An 18261-nucleotide genomic window follows, 5' to 3' on the forward strand; every position below is an offset into this window, starting at 1 on the left:
CTTTGGGGCTGTTTCTCTGCAAAGGGGCCAGGACGACTGATCCGGGTACATGAAAGAATGAATGGGGCCATGTATCGTGAGATTTTGAGTGCAAACCTCCTTCCATCAGCAAGGGCATTGAAGATGAAACGTGGCTGGGTCTTTCAACATGACAATGATCCAAAGCACACACCGCCAGGGCAACGAAGGAGTGGCTTCGTAAGAAGCATTTCAAGGTCCTGGAGTGGCCTAGCCAGTCTCCAGATCTCAACCCTATGGAAAACCTTTGGAGGGAGATGAAAGAGACGCTCTCTCTTCCATTGCAATTGAGGGCGGCGCCGGCTGCCCAGGCTGGGGGGCAGGGCCCCGGGGAGTGCAGCCCGAGAGTGAAATTATATTCATTGCTTGCTACGCCCATGTGGGCGTGGGAAGCAGTGAATATTAATTTCTCTTTAGTAGCGGGGACAGGGGCTCCTGCCTCCTGACACCCGCTGCTGCTCCACTGGCACAGGGCCCCCATAGCAGCTGTGTGGTGTGCCGCTATTAGCGGCAGACCACTGGCTGGGGGCCCCTGGAGCAGTGGGAGCCCTAGGCAAATGATGGCCCTGTATGCCAGCAGGTGCCAGGGCCCACCAGATGCCAGGGCCCACCGGAGAATCCTCGGGTTCTCCGGTGGGCCAGTCCGACGCTGGCTCTGCCTGATCCCAGCCATCGGCCCCGGATCCTCTTTGAAATGGTTACTTCTTTATATGGTGACCACTCGCATGCTGCTCAGCCTGGGGTCCCTTATTGCCTCAGCAAACTTTACCCCCACAGCTATCCATGTGTCCTCTCTCACTGCTACATCACTTCTGCTCACTAATCAGGAAGTCTCACACTATAGCTCACTGCTCTGCACTACATCCATCTGTAACTCCTCCCAGCCTGGAAAACCCATTATTCTAACTAAGCTTATTCTTACACTCTCATTCCCTATCTCTATTATGCCCCACTAAACTGTTCCCAATATTGTCCTATTCTACTGCTACCCTTCTATTCTATATTTTTCCCTAATCCTATACAGAATACATGTAAAATACATATACATTAAAATAACAGTAAACGAATACATTCATAAAGCGCTACGGAACAGCCCATATTTAATGTGAACACTGTTTACGGAGGGGGAGGCATATAACAGCCTCTGTCACCCCCTTACACTGGTCCCACTGGTCCCAGGTGTAGGCAGCTTTCCTCTAATGTGTATGGGGGCTTTTAGAAGATGTGTCATCCAAGTCTCATAGCTTATTTCATACTTAGGATACAGCCAGTCTGGTATCAGGACACACTACTATTCTGACATATTGTACGAGCTGGAACAGTACACTAGGTAATACAATGCTGTGCTGTTCTTTGCTGCATTGTAAGATCAGTACGCAGCTGTTTCTCACTCAGCTGGGCCATACAGCTCAAGCTCTAAGTCTACCCTGGTCCCTGGAAACACTTGCACCTGGAGCCTGACTTACCGCCTTACTTGGAGTTTTTCTCTTTATTCCCTAATTTTTTTTCATTTTCCAACCCAACTAAGACCAAAGAACTATAAAATTATCAAATTATGGAGTCGTTTCTGGAACAAAAACTGAGCTGCGGGCTTATAGCTAAATTATTCCAATCCATAGCAATTAGTGTTGGCTATCACTGACAGTGACTATAGCTGACAGTTATCGACTGTCAGCTACAGTCCATAAGATTGCATACAGCTCCTTGTATTCCTTTGGACTGCATATATTTTAACTAAATTAAGAAATGCTAGAAAAACTCTCAGCGTATCCCTGGCCTACACGACACCCAAACATCCTAGAAAGCTGTCATTTGCCCGATACATGGCTATCTATAGAGGAAAATGGTCAGCTGGTCCTGCCAAAATCAGTGGTTTTGGCTGATATCCTTCTCATGTGTATGATGGTCTTAAAGGGTAACAGATTTCAAGTAACTGTTCAGCATAAGCTGTCATGTATGTGTATATGAGGAAAAAGACTATTTCTGTCCATTATATAACTTATATTCTACATGTTTTCACCTCTGCAGACTTTATCACTTAATTTGCAATTGACACTGAGATGGTGGGAGGAGAGTAACAAATATGATGTCTCCCACACACATCCTGCTCTTTATTCCTTAGCTAGCAGTCATGTAGAAGCAGCAGCATGTTGGAAATTACATAGCAGTACTCAGCAGTGTAGATGTGAATCCAGCTGTGTGGTGAGATGAAAGATTTGTTAGAAAACAAGACAATCTTTTTGTATCTCCCACTGCCTGTTTTTTCACCATCTTCCTGACTCCTCCACCCTTCTTACACGGCAATCATTATTATTATTATTATTATTATTATTATTATTTTATTATTATTATTATTATTATTATACATTTATATAGCGCCATTTATTCCATGGCGCTTTACATGGGAAAAGGGGAAATACAGACAAGTACAATAAACATGTGCAAGACAAGGGACACACAAGTACAGAAGGAGAGAAGACCCTGCCCGCGAGGGCTCTACAGGGATGGGTGAGGATACACTAGGAGAGGGTAGCTTTGAACCTGACACCACAGTGAGCTGGCGGAGTACTTTGTTCTGAACAAGATGGAGATAAACTGTTATTTCAAAGTGGGTGACAAGTTCAGGAGATACATTGCAAAGATTTTTTTTTTTTATATCGCCAATACTATTTAGGCAAAGTTTGTTGAAAGTATAATTTACTTTTAAGTCTGAACTAAACCTTAAAGTGTACTAAACCATATACTGTATATGATACAAAATACTGTAGGTGTTATTTCTTGAAGTAATTGAATATCCCTGAGAATTGCCATTAAGTTCATAGTGAAAAATAGAATATGGAATAGCAGCATGTAAGACAATGACTGTAAACCATCAAAAATATACTCTGTCCATCTTAGAGCTTGAGAAGCAGCAAAATGCTAGATCCACCTGTTCCGACAAGCATACAGCCTGCAATGATCCTCGGTCTACTGAACCCCCGCATGACCAGCTCTACCCTCTCCTACTGTATCCTCACCCATCCCTGTAGACTGTGAGCCCTCGTGGGCAGGGTCTCCTCTCCTTATGTACTTGTGTGTCCCTTGTCTTACACAAGTTTATTATACTTGTCTATATTTCCCCTTTTCACATGTAAAGCGCCATGGAATAAATAGCGCTATTTAAAGGCATAATAATAACAATCATACTGATAGAAAGAACTGTAACTTTTCTGTAAGAGAATAGTTCCAAACATTAATATCTTGATGGGTTAGTCACAAAATAGCAAGCAATCCCATATCCATAGGACAGAGGATTACTTACTGATCAGGATTTTGAGATCCTGAGAATGGGGCTTTGAGACCTTGATAACACCCTTCTTCCATGAAGCGGAGGTGCACATGCTCTTCTACATTCAATGTGTATGGTACTGATGGAAATTGCCAAATGCTGATCTCGGTTCTCTCCGGTTGGACCTCCCAGCGATCCCAAAGTTATCCCCTATCCTTGGTATATGGAATACATTTATATTTTGAGACTGACCCTTTAAAGATGTGAATGATTTTTTTTTATTTTGCATGTTTCAGTATGGCAGTCAAAACTTTATTTTATTTTTTTAACCTAAAGAATTTAAGTTTTTACACAATGGTTAAATACAAGCGCTTCTCACAAAATTAGAATAAAATCAAAAAGTTAATTTATTTCAGTTCTTCAATACAAAAAGTGAAACTCATATATTATATAGAGTCATTACACACAGAGTGATCTATTTCACGAGTTTATTTCAGTTAATGTTGATGATTATGGCTTACAGCCAATGAAAACCCAGTGATACTGTTGTTTATATGTAAGAGGCGGCCAGGACGGTAGTCGTAGCCAAGGACTCCGGGGCTCTGGTGTCCTGACCTCCTCCCACAGGAAAACTATCAGCTTCTACCGGCATACCAGTTTGAGGTGCTGGTCCACGGACAGGGATTCCACTGCGATGCGACCCAGCTCCTGTACACTTGGTTTCAGTGCTTAAGGTTGAAATAACGGACACTGATGCCGGTTCAGAAGTCAACTCAACGATTTTACTTTGCTCTTCGTCGGTCCGGGACACATCAGTTACATTACAGTCCACATCGATGGACATCGATGATGTCCTCATAATTTGGGGGCCGATGTATCTGCCATACCAGATTTCATCAGTTATATTAACTCCAATAATTATAATATTTGTTTTACCCACAGGTTTGATTCAAACAGGATATCATTCCTGGATTTGGATTTGGTAGGGGTTGAGGGAGAGCTAATTTCTACCAAAACTTTTTTGCAAGCCCTTTGGGGGGAATACTATTCTTCATGCAGCTAGCAATCACCCGAGGCACACTATTAAATCTATTCCCTTGGGTGAATACATCAGAGCCAAAAGAAATTGTAGCAATGAGGGTGATATTAATATTGAGTTTGATTTGGTAGACAAAAAATTGAGAAAGCGCAATTATCCTGAATGGACACTAACCAGAGCAAGAAATATTGTCACTAAAAAAACTCGGGAGGAAATTGTTTTCCCCAAAAAAGGGGAAGATCAAGGAAATAACAGTTTTTCAAATAAACCGCATGTTTGTGTACAATTCAGTCCTCAATATAGAGAGATTAAAAATATCATAAACCAGTTTCTGCCCATTTTATATGAGGATTCACTTTTAGCGCAGATATTGTCTTCTGGTGTGAATATAATCTCAAGAAAAGCACTATTGGTAATAAGGTTTCTCCAAGCGTCTTTTATAGTTCTCAGAACAATAAAAATAATAATATAAAATATTGGTTGAATCATAGGGGCTTTTTTAAATGCGGTCACAACAAATGCAGAACTTTCAATTATGCGTCTGTTACTAAAACTTTTGACAGTTATAATGGTACTATAACTCATACAATTAAACAGTACATAAATTGCAATTCTACCTTTGTTGTCTACAAAATTGTATGTACTGCATGCAACTTATGTTACATTGGCTGTACCACAAGAAAGCTAAAAATTAGAATCTCTGAGCATTTACAGGACATAAACAGTGTAGCTTCTAATCGCAATGCGTCAGCTGCGGCAAAACACTTTATTTTTCATCACAACCGCAGCACACATACCTTCTGTGTTTCTGGAATAGAAAAAAATCACTGCCGCCTTGCGTGGGGGTGACGCTAGACAGCGTCTTCTAACGCGGGAGGCTTTTTCGATTTTTTAATTTAAATTCTAGGTTTGCAAATGGATTAAACAAAAGAAACAAATTGATGTTCCATTATGAAGCATAGTTTATTCTTTTTGTTTCGTTGTTTTTTATTATTGTATGTATTTTTGCTGAATAGGACCTTTGAGATTGTCATGTGATGTAAATGAATTCACCTATTGGTCATTCAATAGCTTAAATAGTTCATTGTTGCCATCTGCAGACAATAAAGATCTTATTGATCGAAACGCGTCGCTTGTTCCCTGAGCTGTCTCACATGAGCATGCCATTTGTCTAATGCTTTTAATGGAAGAATACAAATCTACGATTTTATGGGAGCTGGAGCGCTTTTGTCCTTTCTTCACATTACAGTCCACACAGCATTCCTCCTGCACTTTCCCTTTCGTACTTTCTGTATTCTCATGCGCATTACCGGGTAGTAGCGCCCTTGGCCCTTGTTTATCCATTGTGCCCCTGAAGAAATCTTTATGCACTGTCCCCTTTGAAGTGATCTTTAGCCACTAGGCCCCAGAAGAAATCTTTATTTACCTTGACCTCTGAAAAGATATTTTAAGTCACTATGCCCCCTGGATGGGGATGGGGGACCTTCCTCGTAGGTGCACCTCTGAAGATAATGGCGTCATATCAGGCCTACTAATCAGACGAGGCTCTGTGGCAGGTAGTAGAAGGTTCACAGATCTCTGATCTGGCAGCAACAGACTACCGATTTGGCCACTGGACCAAGGTCCTACAAATTATATGACATAACTCTATCATTTTTTTAATTTACATTTTTTTGCCTGAAAAACCCCTTAAATTGATCTTACGAAGAAAGATTAATTCGGCATAATAGATATGAATATTTGATTACACATAGATGTGAATGTTTCCGTTGTAACGTGGCCGGGTCATTGAGACTCCCATAAGAGCGTAAACGGAATGTGTGAAACAGACCCAAGGATTACAAGAAACGCTTCACTTCTTTGTTTTCAGAAATCAGCAAGTAAAATCTGTAGAAAGTATAGAAACGCCATGATCGGAGATTTATTCCTCAGGGCAGGTCACCGGGTCTACATAATCCAGACACCCCACAAGGAAGAAATATAAACAGATCTCAACTTCATTCCTGAAATAACCTCACAGGGGCTGGAAATTAGGTTTTGAATTTCTATTTAAGTCAATTAGTTTGGTCTAATCAGACAGGGAGCTACTAAAAAATAGCAGTGTTTTAATAGCTGGGAAATAATGAGCAGAAAAAATTGGCAAGACCAAAGGGTAATTCCACTTCTGGGATTGTTCTTTTCTGCTCTACATTCATGAGGGACATCTTTACCTTGAAATGCATTGTTCTATGTAGACACCCTACACATACAGTGAAGTCATAGGTTACTTGTGCTGGAAAGTCTGGGTGTTGAAAGCTAACTGGCCAACGTTCCTGAAATATATGTCTTAGAATTATTGGCTCTTTCAGACTGTCATATGTCATACATGAAAGATCTCTGTGCTGAGGATTTTTTTTTTTTTGCAGCACTGATATCGTCTGATTCCTCTAGTATAGAAAGAGGCCAGAGGAATAGATAGGGCCTGATTCAAGATTGCATTTGCACATTTTTTGGCATGTTTTTTGTGTTTTTTTGGCAGTTTTTGATTTGCGCCAAACAATTCTTTTAATTCTGCCCTTTTTTTGAATTGATGATTCTACAGATTTTGTATTAGTCAATGCCTGATGAAGAGACCTGAGTAGTCTCGAAAGCTTGCAATTTGTTACCACCCTTTCAGTTCGCCATTAAAAGGTGTCAACCACTGAGGACTCTCAATTATGAATATTTTTTTCAACGGAAAGTGAAATTTAAGTATTTTGCTTTCAAATATTGCAGTATATTGTACTGAGAATTCACTGTGGATAATAAACCCCATACATCTACTATGAAACATTTGCATACTCTCTCTCCTGCTACATGTGGATATCCATTTCTAAACCTCACCCAAGTGTGCATTTACTAGAGATTTGCAGGGCAGAATCTGCATCAAAGACAACACATTTGAACATGGCAATTCTCATTCATGTTGTCTCTCTTCTCTCTCTTCATTATAGTTCTGTAAGACAGATCTGTCACCATATTTCACAAAATAAAGTGCAAACATTATAAAAAAAAAAGGTTAGTCTGATGAGGCTGATGTACTTACTGATAAAATCCATTTCTGAATTGCTGTATAATCCTTTACTAATGTTTAATCTTAGTCTCCTCCCACTACATCTGTTGGACACCTTCTCAGCGTCCCTCCTCCCTCCTGCTGCTGATTCTGCGCCCACCTGTCCTGGTTGACTGATCAGTCCCTCCTCTCTGCTGTTGCTGAATCTTTGTCCATTTATACTTTCTTTGGATAGGCGATAATGTTCACAGTAGCCCTTTAAGCAGTTCCCATAAAAAGAATCGCACGACAGCACTTCCTTTCGGTATATAATCCTCTCCGACTTATTTTCATGATCCATTTGGCCCTTGTTACTTTTCCTCTTCAAAGAAAAACAGTAGTAAAGTTTTAATTTTATGCTTCTGGGAAGCACATAATCGGCAGCAATACTTCAATATGGCAGATTTCATTTCAGGTCCAGTGAAAATATTATTCTAGTTGTAAAATGTGCACACCAGTGAGCGGTGACTGGTATTGTTATTAGGGGTCTAACTTTGCACACACTTTATTTCATGTTCGTGCTCATATATTTATCTGTGGTTGCCCACCAGCGATGCGTCCCGTGTCTTCTGGCTTGCCTCTGCTTTCTTACTGATTTATTACATCTGTATATGGAAGAGGCATCGGATTTGCTGTACGTGCACACGGGAACGGCAGCAGATACATGTGGATTACATTACTAGAAATTAACATATAATGTCTATTTTTTGTTAATAGTCACAACATCGATGGACGAGTCGGTAAAGCGATGGACTTCATGAAAACACGACTGCTGGATGCCTTGTCTGATCAGATCCGAAAAATTCAGAAAGTGAGTAATTTTTAAACTTTTAAAGGGGTATTCCGTCCCAAAAAATTATATTCTAGTCATTGGATAGTTGTTAAATGTCAGACTGTCCGAGATCCCCAAATGTGTGATTGGAGGGACCCCACAAAAATTACTTGACGGGAGGTACTAAACACAGAGTCTGTATGGGTTCCCCAATGGTGCAAATGGTGGGAGAATGGGGTTCCTCTGTTCTAGTGATCAGGGGGGCTCCTGGATATCAGGCCCTCATTAATCTAATAACTACTGGATATTGAGGGTTCCCACTAATCATACTCCACTGAACTAATAATTACTGGATAGTGGGGTTTTCCCAGAAATCAGACACACTAATCTTATAATTACTGGGTAGTGGGAGGTTTCCAGTAATCAGACCCCTCTAATCTAATAATTACTGGATAGTGGGGGGTTCCCAGTAATTAGACGCCACTAATCTAATAATTACTTGATAGTGGGGTGTTCCAAGTAATCAGACGCCACTAATCTAATAATTATTGGATAGTGGGGAGTTCCCAGTAATCCAACCTCTGTAATCTAATAATTACTGGGTAGTGGGGGTTTCCCAGTAATCAGACCCCACTAATCTAATAGTTACTTGATAGTGGGGGGGTTCCCAGTAATCAGACCCCTCTAATCTAATAATTACTGGGTAGTGGGAGGTTCCCAGTAATCAGACCCCTCTAATCTAATAATTACTAGATAGTGGGGTGTTCCAAGCAATCAGACCCCTCTAATCTAATAATTACTGGATAGTGGGGGGTTCCCAGTAATTAGACGCCACTAATCTAATAATTACTTGATAGTGGGGTGTTCCAAGTAATCAGACGCCACTAATCTAATAATTATTGGATAGTGGGGGGTTCCCAGTAATCCAACCTCTGTAATCTAATAATTACTGGGTAGTGGGGGTTTCCCAGTAATCAGACCCCACTAATCTAATAGTTACTTGATAGTGGGGGGGGTTCCCAGTAATCAGACCCCTCTAATCTAATAATTACTGGGTAGTGGGAGGTTCCCAGTAATCAGACCCCTCTAATCTAATAATTACTGGATAGTGGGGTGTTCCAAGCAATCAGACCCCACTAATCTACTAATAACTGGATAGTGCAGTGTTCCCAGTAATCAGACCCCACTAATCTACTAATTACTGGATAGTGCGGTGTTCCCAGTAATCAGACCCCACTAATCTACTAATTACTGGATAGTGGGGGGTTCCAGCAATCAGACCCCTCTAATCTAATAACTACTGGATAGTGGGGTGTTCCAAGTAATCAGACCCCTCTAATCTACTAATTACTGGATATTGGGGTGTTCCAAGTAATCAGACCCCTCTAATCTAATAATTACTGGATATTGGGGTGTTCCAAATAATCAGGCCCCACTAATCTAATAATTTCTGGATAATGGGGTATTTAAAGTAATCATACTCCCACCAATTTATTAACGATTACCCATCTATTGAATAGCTGATAAATGTTAGAATGGTACGAGTTCAATTATTGAGACCCCCACTGATTACTAAAACTAAGGAGGTGCTGCCCATCAAGGTTATGGAAAGCTTCAGAGCATTGTTTTCAACATTTAATTACTTGTATTTTGGGCAAAAATACAATTTGCTAATGAGTTTCATTAAAAAACAACATCATTTAGCTTTTCCAGGCTCTTTGAGCGCCTTATTGCTGATTTATGACCACATCAAAGTTGAGCTGCACTTTCATGTGGTCTCTAGTACTAGATCAGCACTAAGGAACTCAGAAAAAGACAGATAAAAGAGTTACAAACTCCTTGTCACTTATGAATTATCCATTGACTCATTCTGATGCTAGCAATATGAAACAATATGAAAAAAAATGGTGACATTTTTTTTATGAAACCCATTTGAAAAAAATATTTACCCCATAATTTATGCACTCAAGTAAGAAAAAAAATGTTCCTCAATGTGTCATTGACACCCACAGAGTTTATGTAGTGCACCAATATCAGGGGGGGGTCGAACTCAGTAATCAGACCACCTCCAATTTAATATTTATGACCTATCCAGGACACTTAGGGGTGTAACTATAGTGGGTGCAGAAGCTGTAGTTGCACCCGGGTCTTGGAGCCTAGGGGGCCCAAAATGTGTCTTTGGAACATATGAAAAGACCAATATTTTTAAACACCAGTGATGTTTGGGGGCCCTGTTGGAGATTTTGCATTGGAGCACAGGAGAATCAAGTTACACCCCTGAGGACACTCATTGATGCCAACCAATGCTAACACTGGCGGAATATACAAGCTCCGTTTAGACCATGTCCTTTTAAAATAGTCCCAAAAACATGCTTATAAGAAACATTCCCAAAAAATATGGTAATGGGGGAAAAATGTTTTCATTAAAAGTGGCCACCAAATTAGCAGTATGAAATTTATTTAAAAGGGACCTTGCAGCTCTTCTGATGAGTCTTTTTTTTTTTAGAAAATATTGGTGGTCTCCATTAAACACACATGCATCTTTTCTTACACCTGTCTTATTTATCCTCCATTAGTCTTTCTGAAAATGTATGACTAAATTGACAACTGGGCAGTACCATCCCGTAAAGGGGCATGTGCTACACAGAGTGACACTGGCAGCACTGATTGGATGGTTTATTGTGTGCTGTATATACAGGTGGTGAACATGCACAGCCCGGGGAAGAAGGTATGGCTCGGAGGAGTGGGTGCGCCATGGTCTAGAGGAACAAACAACTTATCCGATACATATGCAGCAGGGTTCCTGTAAGTAAAAAAAAACCTGTCACCTTGTAGTCTATAAAACTAGCTTCCTATTGCATTTAGATATCTTGGGGATTGGACTAGTGAATTTTATCACTAACTGGGCGCATGGCTGGGCTCTAAAAAGTCTGAAAAAAAAAGTTTTTTGAGATGTTTTTTGCAGCGGACCCTTTCCAAAATTCTATTTAAAGGGGGATTGTCTAGGCTCGGAGTTCAAATCTGCGGTCACTCTGTTTACACTGTCAGAATTCTCTGTGCCGATGCCAGAAGCAGGCAAGCGCGTGACTGCAAGGTCACTTGTCTACTAGACGTACACGGCCTCACTCAGTCCAAGTGAATTGAGCAAGGCTGGACACGTCTAGTCAAAATGTGGCTGGAAGTATGCAAATCACATACTTGTGGTCACATGACCACCCGGTACTGGAGAATTCTGACAGTGTGCGCTGTTATTCAAAAGTCTGAAGTCACATAGAGTGACTGCAGACTTGATCCCCAAGCCTGGAAAACCCCTTTAAAAACTCTTGGAAATGGGAAGTCCACTTTGCTGTTTATATGAGGAGTTTTTTTTTTACTTTTTTCGTGAAGAGGTTCTCCAAAAATTCTGTGTGCACATAGGCTTACTGGTGAGTTGTAATTCAGAAAAAGAAAGTGTTACCTGTAGGCATGGCAGGCCCGTGCCTATAGGTGGTCCTAGTGGAAGGGAACATAATGAATAATTATTACCAGGGGCTTCCTCCAGTCTACAAAATTGAAAACAAAGAGTGGCTTACATAAACCTAGAACTGGCTTAGGCATAAAAAAGTGCATGTAGGTTGGTGGATTACTCCTCTTACAGGGATTTTCCAGTTTCCTGTTCTTTGGCATCTATGCTGTACCAAACTGCACAGGTCCAGCGCCGAGTCTCCACCGCTGCTCCAAATGTCTGTTATTGCCTGCAAGGCTGACATCACATCGACAGCACTGCAGCCAATCAATGAGATTGGTGGTTCTGAGCATCTTTAGCTGTCAATTCGCCGAGTTTAGTGATTGGCTACAACACTGTCGTCAGCGCTGCACACAAAAACAGACAGCGGCGGAGATCAGCGCTGGACCCCGGGAGGGTGTATAAAGCACACTGCAACCGGGGCACAAAGGGTTTCTGTAACCAGTAAATCGCATAAAGGATGGGGGGCTTCTACATGAGCCCTACATTTTTCAGTGTTGACTTCAGCCTTTTACCCCCCTCATGGCTCCATGTTTGATTTTCACCTCTTCACCTCTTTGAGTTAAGGCGCACACACAGCGCAATAGTTTGGCAGCGGCCCTCGTGTAACATCTGTGCGGTATCACAGATCGCGCTCTACTTTTGTTGGGATACGGGCCATGTTACACGCAGGAAATCTCTCCCTTTTGTGTGAGCGCCATTGTAGCACACATGCAAAAGCAATTTGGACGCAGATTGCAATTACAGCACCTCTGTTCACACAAGTTACCCGGTGTCAGCCCTCGCTAATCACATCCTTTGAGTTCGTTAGCTCTTCGACAAGTATAACCCCCCCCAAAAAAAACATTTAACCCTTTCCCGAGCATACAAATGCTGACGACATCTGCATACCGTGCTATAAATAATACTCCGCATCTGGAGCGTTTTATAGCAACACAGCTGTTTATGGCTTCTCTAGTCTCGCATTTATATCATTAGACTTGGTATTTATTAATGAGCCCGCGTACATAAAATAGAAAGACAGATATCAAAGGTATCAGGAGAGCCCTTTTCTTTATGATCTTCACAAGTTCGGGCAGAAGGGAAGGGCAAGCGGCTGCCAGATTTGTACACGTTGCCTCTAACTAAGCAATAAAGCCTGAATCTTGGCATCGGGGGACGCAGTAAATGAACAAACTGAGAAAAGGATTAGAGAGCCGTCGTTAAAACACACTTCACGGTGACTACTTGATGTGAGCCCGGAGGCCGCGACAATTATTTTTGTGTAGATTTCTTCGTTGATCAGAAGCTCTTTAAGCTTTTATTAGTAGAAAATTATACCTAACACCTCGGATAACTGGTTTCTGCCTCTAAATTGATTCCACGGGAGGTCGTTTAAAGGGGCTTGTATTAGTCTTAAACGGGTCGGGCAGCCATCTCTGTACTGTCTTACTTATCAGCGGTTCGGGAGATAACCCTGTAAGGTGTTTGCGGAAAGATCGACCAGGTCATGCTGTGCCGTTTTATAAATTCACATTACAATATGGCTTCATACAACCTCAGTGCGCTAAGAGTTGGATGGGGATGTATTGTACACTCATATATCTGCCAAATTCCTGCAGAGATACCACAATCTACAGCGCCATAGTGTATGATATCTCCAATACTATCTATCTAGCTACAAAAAAAGCTAAAGTGACCAGCACCTCCTAACAGAATGAAGCAAAGGGAAACAGGTGCAAACTAGAAACAGGTTCCATGTGCATCTGAAACATTGCATGTACCATATTTTTGATCTGAGAGGAAAAATCATTTTTGCATTTTTTTTATTCAAATTATTGGAAGTGTACCAGTCTTTAATTGCTATTTTGAGGATTTTTCTCAAAGGTCCTGGAATTTGCATCCTCTTTTTGGCTATTACAATGATGCCTCTGCAATATTTTTTAGATTTTCTATAGTTTTCTATCTATCTATCTATCTATCTATCTATCTATCTATCTATCTTTCTTTCTATATATTATCTATCTATTATATATTTATCTAGATAGAGGCTTGAGAAAGGTCTTCATATGGACCAAAAGGTCATCACTACATGCCATTAAATGTATTATATTTTTCTAAATTGATACATTGTAGCATTGTGCTGTCTCCATTTTTTTTTTACATATCTATCTATCTATCTATCCATCAAAAATTGAAAGTAGCACGCCTTAGAAAGTTCAATATGATGATGTTTTATTCAGCCCATCGGGCTATGTGCCCATTCTAAGGCGTGCTGCTTTCAATTTTTGATGGATACTTTAAAGGTTTGGTATATGCCTAGGAGTGTGCACCCACTTTTTTTCTTATTTTTTTGCTGCATTTTCATTTTTTCACTGTATCTATCTATCTAAGCGGGAAAAAATGGAACAGCACAATAATTATCTTCGGGTGCAAAGCCCCCCCCCCTGGCAAAAAGTCCAATACTTGCCCAAAGTTAAGTAGAAGTTCAAAAATGAAGGCAGCACTCCATATTCTGTGTGTTGAAAAAGTGAAGGATTTATTCAGACCCACATGTCTGGACGACGTTTCGGCTCACACTGAGCCTTTGTCAAGTGCATTGTGCTGTCTCCATTTTTTTTTACATATCTATCTATCTATCTATCTATCTATCTATCTATCTATCTTTCTATCATCTATCTTATTTTGGATATATTAATGCATTTTAAAGAGAAACCCATCACCAGGTTTCTCTAATATAAACTAAAACCACCACCTTTAATGCCTCTGTTACTGTGCTCCAGCAAACTGTATATAAGCCTCAAAATCCCATCTACATGCTGCAAAAAAAAACCTTTTATAATTTCTCCATACGATGTGGTCCGATCCAAAAATTGTCATTGGTCGGGTCCTCTTCTATTCCCTGTAGTGTTCTCTATGTTCTGCATGCCCCTTGAGAAAGGCACTGCCAAAACGCGCGTCGGGGTCGGCCTGCACATCCCCCTGGACTCCATTAGGAAGCCGGAGCCTGTCATTCTCATCCATGTAATAGACTAATGGTATTAGAAATACAATTACACATTATGTGTTCACTGGTGGCTCTGGGACATTGTTCCTAGATATATATACCTGATTCATTGGTTCCATGTTATGAATAAACTATCTAAGTTGCTATCTTTTTGCACTTGCATTATGTGTCCACTGGTGGCTCTGGGACATTGTTCCTAGATATATATACCTGGTTCATTAGCGCCATGATATAAATAAGCTATTTAAGTTGCTATTTCTTGCACTTGCGCTATAGCTCCCCCTCTGGGCTCCAGGTAGTTGTGCGGTCATTTTTTATCCAAACAGCAGCATTCTTGGCACAATTTTTTCCATCCGTCCCCCATACCAACCCATATATTGATCTGTTTTCACTGTTCTTTTGTATGTATTTTAATCAATAAAGCTTTTTCTATTTAAATATATATATGCTTGTGGAATAGTACATCATTGTTGCCACATGGCAACTGTGTTTTGCTAATCTATCAATCAAGGCTGGACAGCGATTGTGGGGATAGTGAAGGCGCCAAGCAAAGACCAGTGATGACCAATGGACCAGACCGTGCTGTATGGTGAAATTACAAAATGTATTCTTTGGAAATTCCAAGAAAGTTCCATTGCTGGACTGCGGTAAAAGAGGTATAAAAAGCAGTGGCTTTAGTTTATATTGGGAAAACCCGGTGACAGGTTCCCTTTAAAGCTAGTAGATTATGGGTGCACGCTGTTTGTCACATATTGTCATCTTTTTAAAGCCCCTTGGCACAACATATAAGGTCGTAGTACGGGTGTGATGATACATTGTGTTCCACTGAGTTTTGTTTTTCTGTTTGTCCTGATTTAGGTGGTTAAATACATTAGGAATGTCGGCCAATCAAGGAGTCGATGTTGTGATCCGTCATTCATTCTTTGATCATGGATACAACCATCTGGTGGATCAAAACTTTAATCCACTGCCGGTAAGGCTATAATAATAGTAATGATGAAATGATGATTTGATTACATGTATCTCTTTAGATAGTAAGGTCATACAATTGTATCCTGTCCAGGGAAACTTGTAGCTTTTGATGCTATGGGCATAATGAAAATTATTATCAGACTGTTTTCAGTACTTGTAGTTTGGATCTATCGTATTACCGTCAAATCTGTGGGTGGATTTAGCCAGTGGCGGTGAGATATTTATACGCTGATACCTTGTAGTCTGACTTCTACATTGCCCACGATTGTACTTCTTTATGTTCAATGGTTAAAGGGGTTGTCCCTTGGCAGAAAACGTTTTCCATAGGCTGCAACTGCTCTCAAGAAAACCAAATTGAGAATTACATACCCTTCCTGGGTCCAGCAGCCGCTCTCCAGTGCTACCCTGGTCTCTGTGGTTTTCTACAGCACTGAAGTCAAGACCGGCTACAGGCTGGTAGGTATCGCAGACAATCGTTATTTTTACTATATGCTGCAAAAGTATTGCAGTGAATAGAGCAAATGTCTTAGGGGGAGTCAAAAATAAAGTAAAAAGTAATTAAAAATGTTTTTTGAAAACACTAAAAAAGGGGAAAATTTTAAAGTTTGAATCATCTACTTTTCCCATTTTAAAATGAGAAACTAGCAAAAAAAAACAGCTTTTTTTTATATTGCTGTGTCCATAAAATCCTGATCTAATAAAATATATGACTAATTAACATGGTAAATGCCCATAAAGAAAAAATGATTGAAAAGGCAGAATTGCCTCTTTTCAGGCTATCATGAGGTGTATCATCAGTGTGAAACCTGTAAAATGTAAGGTTTTTTTTCAGTATAAATTACAGTATATACTCGAGTATAAGCCGACCCGAGTATAAGCCGACCCCCCTAATTTTGCCACAAAAAACTGGCAAAACTTATTGACTCGAGTATAAGCCTAGGGTGGAAAATGCAGCAGCTACTTGTAAGTTTAAAAAATAAAAATAGATACCAATAAAAGTAAAATTAATTGAGACATCAGTAGGTTAAATGTTTTTGAATATCCATATTGAATCAGGAGCCAAATATAATGCTCCATACAGTTCATGATGGCCCCATAAGATGCTCCATACAAAATACACCCCATATAATGCTGCGCAAAGGTTAATAATGGCCCCATAATATGCTCCCTAGAATAATATGCCCCATATGCTGCTCCATAAAGGTTATGGCCCCATAAGATGCTCCATAGAATAGGCCCCATATGCAGCCCCCATAAGATGCTCCATAGATTATGCCCCCATATGCTGCCCCCATAAGATGCTCCATAGATCATGCCCCAATATGCTGCCCACATAAGATGCTCCATAGATTATGCCCCTATATGCTGCCTGTAACGGGGTATTCTGTGCTGTAATACCTCTTACATTACCACCCTATTTCTCAGGAGGTTGACTCTGCTTTTCCTCACTTCTGAATGAAGGACGCTGGTTCAAAAGGCTTTGTAACATGGGAACATATAAAAGATCACTGCTGCTCCATGTATTTCCAGTGTGACAACAATTTAATCATCGGTCTCAGAATATATATACATACAGAGGGCAGGACAATCAATGTGTGTCGTGCCAGTAGATAACAGGCTCCAATTAACACGCAAGATGTACATTACAATAGATTACAATAGCCGTGGGATTTACAAAAGTGGGGGGAGGTCAGAAGTGAGATATCTTGTTTACCTCTGCCCAGGGGGTCGCAGCCAGTCGGTTGCTGCATTAAGGGCATACATCTCCTATTCTTTGTGCTGGGGGGTTCTGTAACACTGCCCCTTTAAGATGCTCCATAGACTATTCCCCATATGCTGCCCCCATAAGATGCTCCATAGATTATTCCCCCATATGCTGCCCCTATAAGATGCTCCATAGATTATTCCCCCATATGCTGCCCCTATAAGATGCTCCATAGATTATTCTCCATATGCTGCCCCTATAAGATGCTCCATAGATTATTCCCCTATATCAGGGGTCTCAAACTCGCGGCCCGCAGGCCAACTGTGGCCCTCTGGACAATAGTTTGCGGCCCTCACCTCATGGGCTCTCGGCACAATAGTTTGCGACCCTCACCTTGGCCAGGATCACACATGCAAGAAACACGGCCGAGTCTCGCATGTGAAATCCCAGTCACACGTAGTACCACTCATTAAGGTCATGACTATGGATGCCACTCCAGTCTCATAGGCATGGCGCCCATATTCATGAGCTTAATGAGCAGTACCACGTGACGTGTGAGCTCACTCATACAGGAAGCAGATGTCGGTGCTGGACCATCGGAGCTGCAGCAGGGGGAGGTGAGTATGATGATGGCTAGACAGACACAGCAGCCTTCTGTCAGCAGACAAGGTGTATGAGTCACACTCACAACACATGCAGCAGGAGCAGCCGAGCAGGGACCGGACCGGACCGCACTACAGACTCAGGTGCGCCGGGTTCAGAATGAGCGGTGGGGTGGTGCAGTATATAGCTCTCGGAGACGGGACATCAGCAGGCCTTATTGCGAACTTGCGCAACTTCCGCTCAGAAGCGGAGGTGGCCGCGGAAATTGCTGCTCAGCGGGACAGAAAAAAAAGCTGAAAAGCCGCATTGGCTAACACTGAAAA

General features: G+C 41.1%; 1 protein-coding gene across 2 annotated transcripts in view; it reads left to right on the forward strand.

Annotated features, from left to right (window-relative positions):
- Positions 1-18261, forward strand: part of HPSE2 (heparanase 2 (inactive)) — a 564230-nt gene that overhangs the window by 400625 nt on the left and 145344 nt on the right. For both annotated transcript variants that reach the window (XM_073552816.1, XM_073552817.1), the window contains 3 exons: positions 8113-8206; positions 10866-10972; positions 15517-15631. In XM_073552816.1, the coding sequence (XP_073408917.1) occupies positions 8113-8206; positions 10866-10972; positions 15517-15631 (316 nt within the window). The remainder of the gene's footprint in view (positions 1-8112; positions 8207-10865; positions 10973-15516; positions 15632-18261) is intronic.

The sequence above is a fragment of the Dendrobates tinctorius genome, unplaced genomic scaffold (assembly GCF_039654945.1).
Source record: "Dendrobates tinctorius isolate UK_male_01 unplaced genomic scaffold, ASM3965494v1 ptg000196l, whole genome shotgun sequence".
NCBI classification, from domain to species: Eukaryota; Metazoa; Chordata; class Amphibia; order Anura; family Dendrobatidae; genus Dendrobates; species Dendrobates tinctorius.